Source organism: Athene noctua, chromosome 2 (assembly GCF_965140245.1).
Source record: "Athene noctua chromosome 2, bAthNoc1.hap1.1, whole genome shotgun sequence".
Taxonomy (NCBI): domain Eukaryota; kingdom Metazoa; phylum Chordata; class Aves; order Strigiformes; family Strigidae; genus Athene; species Athene noctua.
The window spans coordinates 110,649,178-110,664,519 of NC_134038.1; the positions used below are offsets into that span (position 1 = coordinate 110,649,178).

Consider the following 15,342-nt stretch of genomic DNA (forward strand, 5'->3'; position numbering starts at 1 on the left):
TAGGCATTTCTTTTATAGTACAATGCAAAATATAAACTACATTGTGAATAATATAAAAGCTTTTTTTCCAGACAGGAATGCTGGAACATTTCCATTGTTTTTTTCTCAAACATATTTTTTAGCAAGTATGATTTTATGAAGCAGTTAATCTTCAGTGGAGCGGTATTCTCCAACAGAAAAGGGGATTGTTGGTTTTTTTGTAGTAAAAAATATGTAGTCCTGTAATTTTCACATTTAAAAGTTCTGTAGTTCTACTTGAATCTTCCCAATTTTTTTTCAAAAAATTCAAGTATGCCCTTTGTAATAATTCCCAGTGGGAACATCTACTCATGTTAAACCATCTAACTTGGGTCCAGTCTGGGCTGAATAGTTGTATGTTTTTCATGTATCTGTGTACTTCTGCAAGTGCTAAAACGAAGTAAATATTGGTGTTGATGGAAGAGAAAGCAAACTGAAATGGCAGTCTATAAGATCATCACCTCTGCAGAGATGTCAAAAAGGCGAAGTTCTCTCATGTTTCACAGTAAAAGAACTGATGGCACGAAGAAGTGATCAGATGGAAGGTTTAAAATGAGAGGGGAAAATAAAGTTTTCCCTCAGAAAGAATAATTAAACTGAACTCATTGTGAAAAGACACGATGTAACCCAAGAGAGTAAGTCAGTTAAAAATGGTTTGGATGAATTCATGGAGCACAGGCCTGATTGGTGGCCATCAGGTACTGGTCTGACCACAGACTCTGGTGAGGAGGTCTCCAAGCCCCATGCTGGGGCAGGCCATCCCTGTGAAATCTGGTTATTCTCACACTCCTCCCAAAACTTTTGGTACTGGCTGCTGCTAAAGGTAGGACACTCACCGTCTTTGCAAAAATCCAGCCAAATTCTACAAACAGCAGCTCCTAGCTCTATCTACAGAAGTCTGGGTATGCACACTGAACCATACACCGCTGGGAATCCAGATACACGTTCAGCTTGAACAAGCTGGCTTCGGAAGTCAGGAAATTAAAACGTAGGTGTCTCACAATAGTTTTTTAGGCATCTTCCTCAAAAAGATACCGTGCTAGATACTTCTTCTTAATATGCATTTTTGTTAATAATCTGTTCAATCTAAACTATAAAACGTGCTGTGCAACATGACTGAACGAATATTGCTGTGAGAAATATTTTCCCCTTGTTTGAGTAATTTAAATTTGTAAGCTAATGTAAGTTTTTGTATTAAATAATGTACTGTGTGCAGTCTTCTTTCTTCTAAAGCACTTTGAAGCTTTCAAAGGGCACTCTAGGTTAATAAATAATATGGTATTCTTTGCCAGAACTGTAGGGCATTTCCCATAAGTTCTGAATCTTCTTTGCCAGAATTGCAACATGTTGCATGCCAAATCCTGCACACAAACGTTCTACATGTGGCAAATACATATTGGTAAAGACCAGAGGCATGGCATTCCTGGATTTCTTAGAGAGAACGGGGGCAGGGAAAGAAGTGGGAGGGAATAATGAGGGAGGGCAGAGAAAAAAAAAAAAAAGTCTATGCATACACCTAAAAAAAAAACCCCAAAAAACACCCCCCACACCCAAAACAACCCATAACCCATAACCCACACTTCATTATTTTCAAAGACTAAGCTGTTTGCTGCATGCAGCACAAACTCCCAGGTACCCAGAGCTGGGTCTTTAGTTTTCCTTCGGTTATGGAAATCGGGCCTCCATTTCTGCAATAGCTGTAGATTCTTCAAACCCAGTGTTTGTAAGGGCCAAAACACCTGCAATCCTTGCTTCTCCGAGCACATGCTAACGTAAACAGGCTGCGACCTTGGAGAAGCACGGTCAGGATTACCACTATTTAACAGGCTGTGAGAATGAATCCTCTCCAGGGAAAGTCATGAATGCATTTCATACGCCCTAGGCTACTGGGAATAAACCAAGACCAATATTTATTAAGAGTGAACACTTGCCTTTCTGCAGTCTCCCCACAGACAACTAGGCTCCTGTTTCTGTAGCTTGGAAGAGGAGGAGTGGAAGGCAGTAAGACCCAGAAATTAAGTAGGTGCATATGGCTGCATATCATGCAGGTTAGATTACTGAAGGATACTAGGAGTTTAAGATGTCTTCAGTTATAATCTCTTTATACATTAAGCACAAACAAGTAATTTCAACATTCCTGGCTAGTTTGGACTGAAGTCTACAGTAATTCAAAAATTTTACCATTTCCTGCAACTTCACTAAATTTTAAGAAAATGGTGAGAAAAATTCTTAATCACTCAGTAACTAACTAGTTTAAAAGGTAGTAAAAACTTCTTCGACCTCATCAGGGCTTAAGCACCAGGATTTGCCACACGTTTAAAAAACAAACTGAAGTTAAAACTGAACTCCACATTCTGCAACACTAAATGACCGGTTTACTACATGGTTTCTTTTGAGGTGGCAAGAAATGACTGTAAAACCTTTGCTGTTGTCAGAACTACATTGCTTTGAGAAAAATATCCTGTGGGTTACCATTTGTTGCCATGATTTACAAAGATAAGGTCTATAGTCTGTATCAGTTTCATGCTGAAGTTTTAAAGGAAAAAAGCTTTCTGCAGAGTTTGTAGATTTCTGCATAAGTGTCTGTGTTGTTGCGAAGAGGGCTAAGTGATGCTCTCTCACAAGCTTTTCAAGAAAGTTAGCACATTTCTTCAGATTCATCTCCTGCAAGTTAAGACTCTCCCCTCCATTGCTTCTGTCTATCCAATAAAAAGCTGATATGCTATCTAAAATCAAAAGGCAGAGAGAGGGGTGAGTGCAAAACATGGTTTCTAAAGAGTAGAGAGTAAGGAGTAACTGAGTACTACTATTGCAGTTCACAAGGAAAAGCCTTCCCAAGCACTGCTTTATCATTTCTTCCGTCCTTTGCGCCATTCTGTTCTCAAGAATGGTAACTACACGAAGCATATCAAAATGGTAGTCTGTATCAATGAACATGACTTCCACTTCCAGTCCTCCTCCTGATTTCGGAATGATGCAGCGGGCTATTAGGTGATAGAGCATTTCTGTTTTTCCCGTTCCTTCTGGACCATGGAATTCAATGACATCTCCTGTTCAAAAACAAAGCAGCAAGTTATCGGGTAAGAGCATTTATAGCTCAGAGGCAGTTTTCAGCATTTACTGAACCAATACTATTCCTCTAATTGGAAAATGCATTTTAGAAAGTTTGATATTAATAAAATGGCTTAAATCCTGGTTAGCATATACCAAGAGAAATTTTGATTTTCAAGAGGCCTCTGAAGTGTGTAAAATCAACTTAGGAACAAAGGTTGGGAAAAAACCCTGCCCGTAGCATCTAGGGCACCCATAAATAAAAGGTTGGCAATTGGATTTCATCTATATCATTACAGGTAGATGAAGGGTGAAAAGGAAGCTGCTACACAAAAGTGGCTAAGGAGGCATCTATTTACACTATGTGCACAAAATTAAGAAATAAATTAAAAAGTAGAGGACAAAGAAAACAAGCTGACATATTAGAGGTCCAAATCATGTTGACACATTATTTTTATAGCACAGACTGTCCTTCAGCATTTCATGTCTGCTATATGCTTCTTCAGTATCTGTGCACGTCAGAAGATACCAACAGGAATCTGTGAGCGGTAAAGAGAATGCCAGTATATTCATTCAGCACTTATATTCTTCTGTAGTGATCATAATATGAAACAGCTTCTTTTGACAAGTGGGACTCAAGGATTCCTTCAAGTCCAGGCAACAACTCTACTGTCTGAAGCAAAGGATCTCTGTTCATAAATGGACTCAGCCTAACTGCCTGATCCATGTGGGTTAATAAAATACATAACACATAAATAGAAAATGTTAATTAAAAAAAACATTATGCTTTACTAGGAAACCAGTTCTTTAGTTCAAAGTGAATGCAAGATATGCCAAAGTATTTTCCAAAGTCTTCTGATGTTTCAGAGCGAGACTCTCAAGAAAGTTAATTTATTAGTTACTCTTTATACATTTCTAATTTTTCAGGATTATTTATTTATGACATTTTGGATTTTAGGCAGAAGGGTAAAGACACGCAGGGAGAATCACACAACTATAATTGCAGGAAGGTGAGAGATTTCTATGGCCTTGGCAAGTGCAAATGGCCTAACAGCTTCTCATAGGGGGGGATGCAAGAGTAGAGAACCAATTGCAACTTTACTTGAACATGTTTGTGCCTGCTTAACAGGGTTTTTCAAGTCAGTACTCAACTTCCAGAGGATGCCCTTGTTCATAAGCATGCATAATGCCAAGATACAGCTTGGGATGAGGGGCAAAGGGTGGTGGGGAAGGTCTTACTGCACCCATTGCAAGCACCAAAAGCAATTTACACCTGATGTGACAATTCTATCCATTTCAGTGACACTCAGACTGCCCACCTCTCCATAATAAAATTCCTGCTGCTCCACAACTGCAATTCCATTTTTATGAATTTCTGATAATTTGAAATTTATTAGAAAGCTTGACTGCCAACCAAACTTTTACTTATCTGCTCTGAATGGCCCTCCCCACTTTAGAGATGAAAGATGACCACACTTTCTATGACATAAACCTTCATTTTCTCTTCCTGTTCAGAGGTCACAATGTCCAACTCTACCACTTGCAGCCAGCAGCTGCTCTGCTGTCACACAGACTGTGCCAGTGACATAACCACACCCTGTTAGGATAAGATACTGGCTTGGAAGAACTCCTCCTAAACATGCTGGGTAGGTCATGTTTTGTCTTTTGTAATATTTCAGAACAATTGCGTAAGGCATCTTTTGTTAACGAACAAAGTGTATCTTCTGTCTGCCACTGGCTTCAGCACAAGACTTCTGCCACCCTGACTGGCATTTCTGAATTCAGACCAATAACGGAATTGAGCCAAATGCAATACAGATTGCTTCACCTACCTTTACAGCAAAAGATGACTTGTTTAAGAAAAAACAGCAACTCTCTATGGCCAGTCAGAAGCAGTAGTGGGCAAATCTGAGTTACTGTTTAGTAATGATTTGAAAAAGTTGTTTCGTGAAATAAATGCTTGACTTTATCCATTTGAAGATGTTCTATCAAGATGTCTCTGTGTTACAGAGTAACACTGGATGAGCTTTTATTGGCAGAACTAACAAAATTATTTAAGTAAAAATTCTAAGTTGAATGAAAAATCATTCTTAGGAGTTTTTGTGGTGGTGGTTTATAAATTTTAACAGCAAGACAGCTAAGCACCCTTCAAAGCTTGTTCAACATTGCTGAACAAGATACACATCTGGGCTGCAGTTAGACCAAAACACTTAAGTCACTCTGAAAAGAGTAACAGCTTGGACTGTAAGAAAACCTCAAGAGAGCCCGGGATTTCTGTGCCTTCATGATTATCAAACAGGCTGCCCACAAGAAGAAGGGGTGCAAAACCGAAGCCATTTATAGCAACATCTATAAATATGGGGTTTCATTAAATTAGCAACTAGGCTGTTAAAGTAAGATAACGGGGGAAATTCATCCTTCTAGATCAGAGAGGACAAACCATGACACAGCAGAGGAAGAAGTGTGGCCAGCAAGGTTTTCCAAGAAGCCTTTGACACCCTTACAATAGGTCATGGAAGAAACTTAGTGACCAGCACTAGCATCATCCATCAATGTTGAAATAACTTTGATAGGTGGATTAGTAAAAGATATGGTCACAGGATAAAAACAGTCTGAAGAGGCAGAGTAGGAACAGACTCTTTAACATGGAAGAAAGTTAATGGGAAATATTCCTATTAGAATTGGTGGTGCCCAACGTTAAACTTATCAGTAGATGAATGAATGTTCCATTAGCTTGGCAAAATGTCTAAGAAACAAACTAATTGGGTTAATAAAGACTTAAGATTGTGAAGATTTAATAGATCAAGATGGATAAGTAGAATGATTTCATATGAAATTCAGCACTGACAAATTCAAGTGCATTTTAAGGAGTCACCCAACACACTGCTTAGCTCACTAGTAGTTTGAACTGGCCCACTGTGGGCAGATTAAAGAGTATAACAGTCCACTGCTACACAGTGGCATACAGGATAAACTAAATGATGTTGCATAAATATCTATGGAACACTAATATATTTTTAACTGCAACACTATGCTCAGTCCTGGTCATTGATTCAGTGTTACCTCTTGAATAAGAGCTGCCTCGAGTGTTGCCTGTAATCACTACACTAGCAAATGTTGGTTAAACTGTTTTCTGATGTGCAGTTACAAACAGGCTACTAGAATACTCAAAAATAACTGCAGGTTTCACATCATCAGATACCTTGAAGTTACTGGACTAGTAATTTACAATACTGTGCAACAGCTGTCACTAATATTGGTACCATTTAGTAAAGTAAAAGTAATAGGCCTAATATTGATGCCAAGTTAATGTAGGGTGTCACAGTACTGCTGAACATCAGAGCTTTATACTGACACCCACACCTTTATACCAGTGGCATAGGAGAAATATGACTGGAAATAGTGGAAGATTATTTAAAGCTCGTGTCACTTCTGCTCCATTCCCAGAAAGCTTAAATGGCATGTAATTAATATGCTTACGTGTTCTTAAATATTCAAGTCCATCATAATTAGAAGCAGTGACTGGAATATCACAGCAGTACCTATATTAGCTGTTCCTATTTTATAGGACTCTGACATAGAAGTTATGAATACTTAAGTACAACATAACTTTTGGATAGTTTACGGAAACTTCATACATGTGTTTGTTTGTTTGAAATACCATCAGGAAAAAGAATAGTTTAGGTCTTTGCAATGCTTTAATCATAGCATTTCAGATTAAGAGCTGTTCACTACGGACTTCACGGGCAATGTATTACTGTATTCCACAGTGACCTGCGAAAAGACAAGTTCATGACAAATGGAAAGGTAGGTCTTCAACAGGGATTTAAGACTGAATAATGAGAACACACCACAAAATCACATGGACTTACATAAATACTGTGGTATTAATAGACAAAGCAAAAACGTAATGAAAGGTGAAGTCCATTTACATATATATAGCTAAAGATCTGTGCTAATATGTTAGGTAGCTTTATTAATGTCAGCCAAAAAACACGACCAGTATCGCTAATAACTGATGCCATTTGTTAAAAGCAGAAGGAAAAGAAGTGCTTCAGAAGCTCAGTGACTGAGTTGGCACAAAGAAACCAGTGATGAGTTTAGGTTTCCAGCCATCTTAGAACTGGGGTTCTGGAACAATCATTGGACAGCCATGAACAGCCTACAAAGCTGATAATTTGACAGTGCAATTATGTAATGCTGTGGACTGTGACAGCAAGGGCAATTACCCACCCCCAGGAAGGCTTCTTATCATCTTCTGTTCTACCAGAACATGGCCTTGTTTAATCTCAAACATTTGTTTCTTGTGTGTAAAGTTCATTAAAAAAAAAGACTGAAAGATCAGCATTTTCTATTACTGCATTTTTTCAAAACAAAAATATCTCATCTTTTAAAAAATTGTTAAGAATTCAGGAGCCTTGTGAAGCATATACTAATATCACTACTGGTTCTTAATTCGTCTTGTGAGTAACAAAGCAGTTAAGAATTGAGATTATTTAAATAATCTTCTCTGCTCCATTTGCACTAGCTTACCAGTATTTCTCTGCCCTTTATCTTTGTTATATTGTATTTGAAACTTTCAGGGGCAGGAATCATATACTGCTAACCACCTAATGTATTCTCAAGTGCTGCAAAATAATACACGAATAGTCTCACAGTGACTTCATTTGTAGACTAAGCATCATTTCTCATCCAGTTATCCTGATTATTTTTATTGCTTTTTCTGCTATTTCTTCTGAACCTTCTACAATTTGTGGGAATTTAAATTGCAGACAAGTATGTTGATAACCACTGCAGCCACATACTTTTCATATGAAACCCATTCATTCATACATACATTCAACTGTAGTACCTCACAGCATGATCCTTACAGTTTGCCATTCATATACCTTTTTTACTATGTACTTCTAGTTTTGTGTAATTAGTCTCTTCCATTGTGAAATCCATGAAATTTCATACAATCCGGAAAACCAGTCTGAATTCCTGAATAATCAAGAAATTATTAAGTCTGCTCATTTCTGTTTAACTCAGTAATTTCTTTCATTAAAACATCGAATCTTGATATTAAAACTTGCTAGAAGAACCTACCTTAAACTTGTTGCAGCAGTGTCATTGGGCGGTAGCCCAATTTCTCCAATTCTCATTTATTCACTGAAGGTCTATATAAGCCATTTTGATCCTAACATCATGCAGCTGATTAGTACCTATGTCCATAATGACAGTATTTCCAAAGTGCCATCTAAGTATAAACAGGATTTTCCAGGCCAAGACTGAATGGCTTGATGACATGGCTTTATTGAAAAGGACTGCTTGCTCACACCCCTTTTCCTAACTGATCCAGACCACTCCATATCAGGTTCAAGATCATCTAAGGAACCTGAAGGTGCAGAAGTCCATGGGATCTGGTGAGATGGATCTGCAGGTCGAGGGAACTGGCATATGAAGTGGCTAATCCACTGTCCATCGTATCTGACAAGTCGTGGCAGTCTGGTGAAGTTCCCACTGCCTAGAAAAGGGGAAACATAACCCCCATTTTTAAAAAGGGAAAAAAAGAAGACCCAGGGAACTACAGGCCAGTCCGTCTCACCTCTGTGCTCAGCAAGATCATGCAGCAGAACCTCCTGGAAACTGTGCTGGGGCACATGGAAAATAAGAAAATTACTGGTGACAGCCAACATGGCTTCGGTAAGAGCAAATCATGCCTGATTAAACTGGTGGTCTTCTATGATGGTGTCACAGTGCTGGTGGGTAAGGGAGGAGTAACTGTTGTCATCTACCCAGACTTGTGCAAAGCATTTGACACTATCCCGCACGACATCCTTGTCTCTAAGTTGGAGAGACATGGATTTGACAGATGGACCACTCGGTGGATAAGGAATTGACTGGATGGTTGCACTAAAACTGTTGTGATCAATGGCTCAATGTCCAAGTGGAGAGCAGTGACGAGTGGCGTTCCTCAGGGGTCGGTGTTGGGACCAGCGCTGTTTAACATCTTTGTGGGTAACACGGACAGTGGGACTGAGTGCACCCTCAGCAAGTTTGCCAACAACACCAAGGTGCATGGTGTGGTCAACACACTGGAGGGAAGGGATGTGCCATCCAGAGGGACCCAGACAGGCTTGAGAGGTGGGTCTGTGCGAACCCCGTGAAGTTCAACAAGGCCAAGTGCAATGTCCTGGCACATGGGTGAGGGCAATCCCCAGCACAAATACAGGCTGGGCAATGAGTGGATTGAGAGCAGCCCTGTGGAGAAGGACTTGGAGGTATTAGTGGATGGAAAACTGAATATGAGCCAGCAATGTGTGCTTGCAGCCCAGAAACCCAACTGTATCCTGGGCTGCATCAAGAGAAGTGTGGCCAGCATGTTGAGGGAGCTGATTCTCCCCCTCTGCTCCACTCTTATGAGACCCCACTTGGAGTACTGTGTTCAGCTCTGGGGTCCCAAACATAAGAAGGACATGGACCTGCTTGAGTATGTCCAGAGGAGGCCACAAAGATGATCAGGGGGCTGGAGCACCTCCCCTGTGAGGACAGGCTGAGAGAGTTGGGGTTGTTCAGCCTGGAGAAGAGAAGGCTCTGGGGAGACTTTATAGTGGCCTTCCAGTACTTAAAGGGGGCTACAGGAAAGATGGGGAGGGACTCTTCATCAGGGAGTGTGGTGACAGAATGAAAGGTGATGGTTTTAAACTGAAAAAGGGTAGATTTAGATTAGATAAAAGGAAGAAATTATTTACTATGAAAGCGGTGAGACACTGGCACAGGTTGCCCAGAGAGGCTGTGGCTGCCCCCTCCCTGGCAGTGTTCAAGGCCAGGCTGGACGGGGCTTTGAGCAACCTGGGCTAGTGGAAGGTGTCCCTGCCCATGGCAGGGGGGTTGCAATTATGTCATCTTTAGGGTCCCTTCCAACCTAAAGCATTCTGTGATTCTATAATTATATATCACTGAATTTTGCTATTTATTGAGCCTTAAGTTCTCTGCAAATTTTTGTAGTTATGACTTTGTGGTGGTTTTTTAGACCAATGATTAAAAAAATGGTTAGATGACAGAATCTAGAACAAATTTCTGTAAAACTACCAGAAAGAGACCAATATGCTTGCTATTGACTCACCTACACTTGTGTTTTGAAACCCATAAAGCAGATTTTAAAATCCATTTAATGTTTGGAATGGTGACTTTGCATTATTTCATTTTATCTAGTTTGCTAAAACAAGATCAACGATTAAAATTCTGAATTCAGGGCAGAAATACCTACTTGTACACTTATCTTTGTCATGCTGCTCTGAGAATAATTTTACATCAACATTTTTCCATAAATGAGATAAAGATACATTTTTACCATGAACAGGAGATCCTTCCTCAGCAAACAGACAGGGTTCAAGATTCTTCAGAGAACTTCTTCCCTCAAGTCGTGCAAGTAGCTTTTAAAGAAAAGACAGAAGAGACATGCTGTTAACTCAAAGTAATACACCTTGGGAATCATATTTAAAGGATTCTGAGAACTGGGAGTTTTCTATGACAGCCCTACCAAAAGATTAGTCTGATCTTTAAAATATTTGCATAAATACATATGATCACCTACAGTCTGGACTACAGCAACAGAAGGTTCCATCTTTACAAACAATTAGCTCACAGATTCAATGGCAATAAGGAGGAGATACACATTAGGGGAAAAAAGCTGAAAAAAAAGAAAAAAGCTGCACAGGTAGACTAGAAAGAGGGATTGCCTCTGGTATACAGCAGTGCTGACATTTGACAGAACAAAAGGAAAGAAAATCATCTGTAATAATCATCACCTCCACAACAAACTACTGGTTGAGAGGTGAAACATCAGACATCATTAGTCTCCTGAGTCAGTTCCTCTGAGCATTTATAAGTAAAAGCATGTACATTTTATCTGAAAAGCTATACAGGACTCTTCTGGACTACAATCCTATTATATCATAGTTACTTGTTCAAACAGAGTATGGATTAAGAATGATCAAAAATAATTAGCCACCAGTGGCTCTGCAAAAACTTTTCTAAAGCAAGCTCAAATTTGTAAAGTAAGTTCCACCAAATCCCCTTGTAAAGCAAGTCTATTGTAAAACAAATTAGTCCAAAGTTCATAGACAGTTTCTTAAATTGACAGGTATTTGCATAGCAAGCGGACAGCTATTCACATAACTTGTGTTATTCGTAGTTCTGGCATACATTCGTAAACCAAGAATGAACATTTCACCCAGCGCTAGAGCTGCTATTCCCTACATGTATTAACACACACAGGAAAGGACACTATCAGGATGCTCAGAGCATTGCCAGAGCACATACCCTGGTACCAAGTATCTCATTCTCCAAGACACCCAGCTGTCATTTAAAGATTTAAACAAAACAAATCCCATTCAGTTGTATCCCATCCTCCTTAAAGCCAGTCACCAAACCAGCAGCAAGCACACACCTTTAAACACATGCTGCGTTATCTTGCTTTCCTCCCTGCCCCATCAGTGAGCAACATTTGCTCTGAATTGTCTTAAAAGTTGAACAGTTGTGTGTGTGTTTGCCTTTAATAGAATAAAACTCCATTAAATGGCCCTGAATTCACTTCAAGTGGTCACGACGGGAATCTAAATGTGACATTTTCATTGACATTTTAACATTCCCTGCCATTAACAAAATGTCAATGTGTTTGCCTTTGTTCGCCTGTTCACATGTATTCAGGAGTTTTCTGTCACGTCCACTGAAGGGCCATAAAACCACTTGAATCGACCTTATTCTGGATCTGCAGATCCTCCCATTACGTATCACACATTTGTGCAGCGCAGAAAACACTCACACAGCAAACTTGAATATTTTGGGAACCAGTAGAGTTCTGGGACCTGGACAAAGCAATAATCCAGATGGACATACGTACACAAGAAAACAGGAAAAGGAATCTCAGGGCACATAAACCAGGAGCTTGCAACTACCAAAAGGGCCACGGCAGACCCTACGCGTGCAGCCCTCCTGTGCAAGCGGCTGCCTGTGCCTGGCCCCCAGCGAGGAGAGGCTGCACCCGGCGTGGAGAAGGGCCGAGAATCTCTCACCCCCTCATCCGGCAGTGGAAGTCGAGAGAAACAGGAAAACCGCCACAGGCTGCTGCTTTCTGATGCTCTTCATTTCTCTGCAAAGGAAGCACCACTCTGGCACTCGGCGATTATGGGGACTCGATTACAGGCGCTGCTAGGGGCAGGGAGTCACAACTCTCGCTGGTCTAAACACACTTTTGCCGCTTCCTGCTCCCAAATTTATTTGTACATTAACAATACATCCTCTGCTGTTTATTTCTTCTGGAAACGATAAACCCCCGTCTCTTCTTAGACTACCACCTCTTTAAGCTTACTGCTGGAGCTTTGGAAATACAGGGTAGATTGATCGCCATCGTTTACATATGAATCTGCGGTTATTTAAGTGACAAGTTTATATATTCACTTTAAATAACTACAGGTGCTTACTCTGAGCACTGCTCATATAGGTAATTTATGGTGATTCGCTGATGATAGCACACCTGTGTTTTTATCAAACTTGTATTTACTTCCGAGTTCTGAAGCAGAATCTCCAAAGGCACTTGCCTCATTAGTGTCACGCAGGGAGCAGTGGGGTTCCTGGCAGAAACAGCTAACAATTTTCCTTCAAATCTCACAAAGGTTTGTCCACGCTACAGTAGAAGTGACAGAAGCAAAGCAGAGATGACACACTAGACAGGCAGCCCTCACCTCTGCCAAAATTCAACACAGAGACAATACAGGTTTTGGCAAAAGCCACCTTGGCTCTGTTCCAGAGGAGGCATTTCCATTTTGCCCTCTCACATTTTGTTCTGTAAAATGGAGGGGGGTGTGGAATCTAGAGCATTTAAAGGGTGATCTGGATGGTGGACATCAGGCACACTGGGCTTCGTCACGGGCAGCGTACAGAACTCAGTAGCACAGCCCAGCTGAAGAGAGCCTTTGAGTGGGAAGAGCTTGAAAAAAATCCCCCAAAACCATTCCAAATCATGTATCAGAGACTTCAGATTCTAGAATTTAACTGTAGATACTTGTTTTTTCTTTCATAACGCTCTTCTTTTACACAAAATACCACCTTTTAGCAACTTGCTAGTGGTAGGTCCTCGGTGTTCTTCAAAAGTGTAATTGTGCTAGCAAGAAACTGCACATATGCCCAGTGACATGTAGAAAACAAGCTATACAGCAAGAGTTCAGCAACAGGTGGGTTAAACTTCATTAATGACAAGGCTGATGGGACTCAAATATTTCAAATATGTCTTTTATAATTTATCAATTTCACCTTTTCAAGAAAGAAATGTGCATACGGACAGTCCCGCTAATACATTATATGCTTATACCGTATTGCTTTCAACAAAGCTATGCCTAAATGCAAGCATACATGTAGGTCTTGTCAGGAATGAGATATTACTTCATTAAAATATTAAAGAAATTCAAATTAAATACTCCAGCTCTGTTAGAGGCTGTGAGCTAACCTACAGGCTATTTACACATACAAGCCTATCATCTCGAGTATGATATAAAATTTAATTTTCAACCACTATAACCACTCTGACTGAGCTTTTGTAAACTTTGGGCACGAAGACATATGTAAGCAATTTATCATTTATTTCACTGTGATATACCGAAGGTGTTTTGCAAGAAGTTCTAATTTGTTGTATTAATTATATTCAATAATAAGAGTACAAGACTGCGGTCTCAGTGTAACTCGGTAAAATCTGATCTTATGCATGAGGCTATTTGAGGAAGTATTGCTTTTTATCAACGTTTTCTGTTTCAAGGGCTTTTACCATTTTTTCTGGAAGTGTACTTGTAGGCTAACCTTTCTTAACCCACTGGTTATCACCTCCTCCCTCGTTCAGATTTGATTATCCATTCCATCACGGGCAGTTGCTGCCACGTGCATTCCCTGTTGGCACCTCTCATGTGGACAAATAAATGCATTTACTCACTTGGACACTGAGCACAACGCCATGTCCTTAATTTGTGTATGTTTGCTGATAGTGGGCAGCTGTTACTGCTGTTTTTTAAAGTGTCAAAAGGGCTTAAGGACTCAAGTCCACCGAAAATTCATGCGGCTTTAGTAAGAAATAAGTACGAATTATCACACGTTTCTATGTTTTTATGTGCACTACTCAGCATATGCTGATACAGTAACACACAAACCTCCAAGTAATTAAGCTGCTGATTGCAAGCAGAAGTCACTAGCAGATGAAGCATCCAGCAGGGAAAAAAATCCCAACCAACCAAACCCCAAAACTCCAAGCCCCTTTCTCCGCAGAACAGGAGAGCTATTCCACCTTCCGTACTGTTTATTGGAACCAAACCTTCCTCACAGCTCTTCTTCCACACCGCATCCACTCCAGCGGTTGGGAGGGGGTGCACGAAGAAAACACGTACACAGGAATTACTGAAACACCGGGACAAGCTCCGGCCGCGCTGCAGGGGAGCGCCCCAGAGCCGCAGCCGGGGACACAAAGGCCGGGAGAGCCCCCCCGCCGCCCTCACCCCGGCTGGCGCCGCAGCCCGCCGCCAGCCGCCGCTGAAAACCCTCCAGCAAAACCGAAGCTCTCCGGGGAGGCTGAACACCCCGGAGCGCCTCCCGCCGCCCCCCTCAGCGTGCGGCGCACCCCCGGCCGCGCCCTCCCGCGCCGGCCCCGGGCTGCCGGGGCCCCGCTCCCACTGGGGAGGCGGCGGCGGGCAGGGGGAAGGGCGGCGGAGGCGGGAGGGCGCGGCTCTGCGACGCGGCTCCCCCGCTCCCCCCCTCGCACACCGCCCCCTCGGGAGGCTCCGCGGCCGCAGCCCGGGGAAGGGGAAGCGCCGGGCGCTCCCCTCCGCCCGCCCCCAGCTCCGTCCCCCACCCTCCCGGGGCGGGCGGAGGGGAGCGCCCGGCGCTTCCCCTTCCCCGGGCTGCGGCCTCGCCTCCCCCTCCCTGGCTGCCGCGGGAAGGCGGCGCCCGGCGCCCCGCGGCGGCGGAGAACCCGGAGGGGCGGCCGGGGGGGGCAGCGCCTCACCTGAGTGCCCGACTCCGCCCTCCGGAACGCGTCAGCCATGGCGCGGCCGGGGGAGGGGGCGCAGCTCCCGCTCCCGGCCGGCAGCGGCAGGCACTGCGCAAGCGCGCTGCCACGAGCTGCCTCCCCGCCCCCGGCTCGGCCGCCGGCGGCTCTGCGCATGCGTGCGCCGGCCCCGGGGCGGGGGGGCTGCGGTCCACGTGCTCTCGGTTCGCGGGTTCGAGTCCCGCCTGGGGCTCATGGCGGGT

General features: G+C 42.4%; 1 protein-coding gene across 1 annotated transcript; it reads right to left on the reverse strand.

The window, feature by feature from the left end:
• Nucleotides 1–513: 513 nt before the first annotated feature.
• XRCC2 (X-ray repair cross complementing 2) lies at nucleotides 514–15,136 on the reverse strand. The gene is made up of 3 exons (XM_074899902.1): nucleotides 15,098–15,136; nucleotides 10,406–10,487; nucleotides 514–3,068 (listed from the first exon to the last, which is right to left on the reverse strand). Exons 1-3 carry the CDS (start codon nucleotides 15,134–15,136, stop codon nucleotides 2,353–2,355), a joined length of 837 nt encoding a protein of 278 aa, XP_074756003.1. The 3' UTR covers nucleotides 514–2,352.
• Nucleotides 15,137–15,342: the final 206 nt, after the last annotated feature.

Bases quoted from the DNA above. Each gene is read 5' to 3' on its own strand.
- XRCC2 (XM_074899902.1), bottom strand. From the start codon at position 15,136: ATGGCTGACGCGTTCCGGAGGGCGGAGTCGGGCACTCAG. The intron at 10,488-15,097 runs GTGAGGCGCTGC...TTTCTTTAAAAG, and splicing joins GGGCGGAGTCGGGCACTCAG to CTACTTGCACGACTTGAGGG. The intron at 3,069-10,405 runs GTAAAAATGTAT...GTTTTTGAACAG, and splicing joins GGAAGGATCTCCTGTTCATG to GAGATGTCATTGAATTCCAT.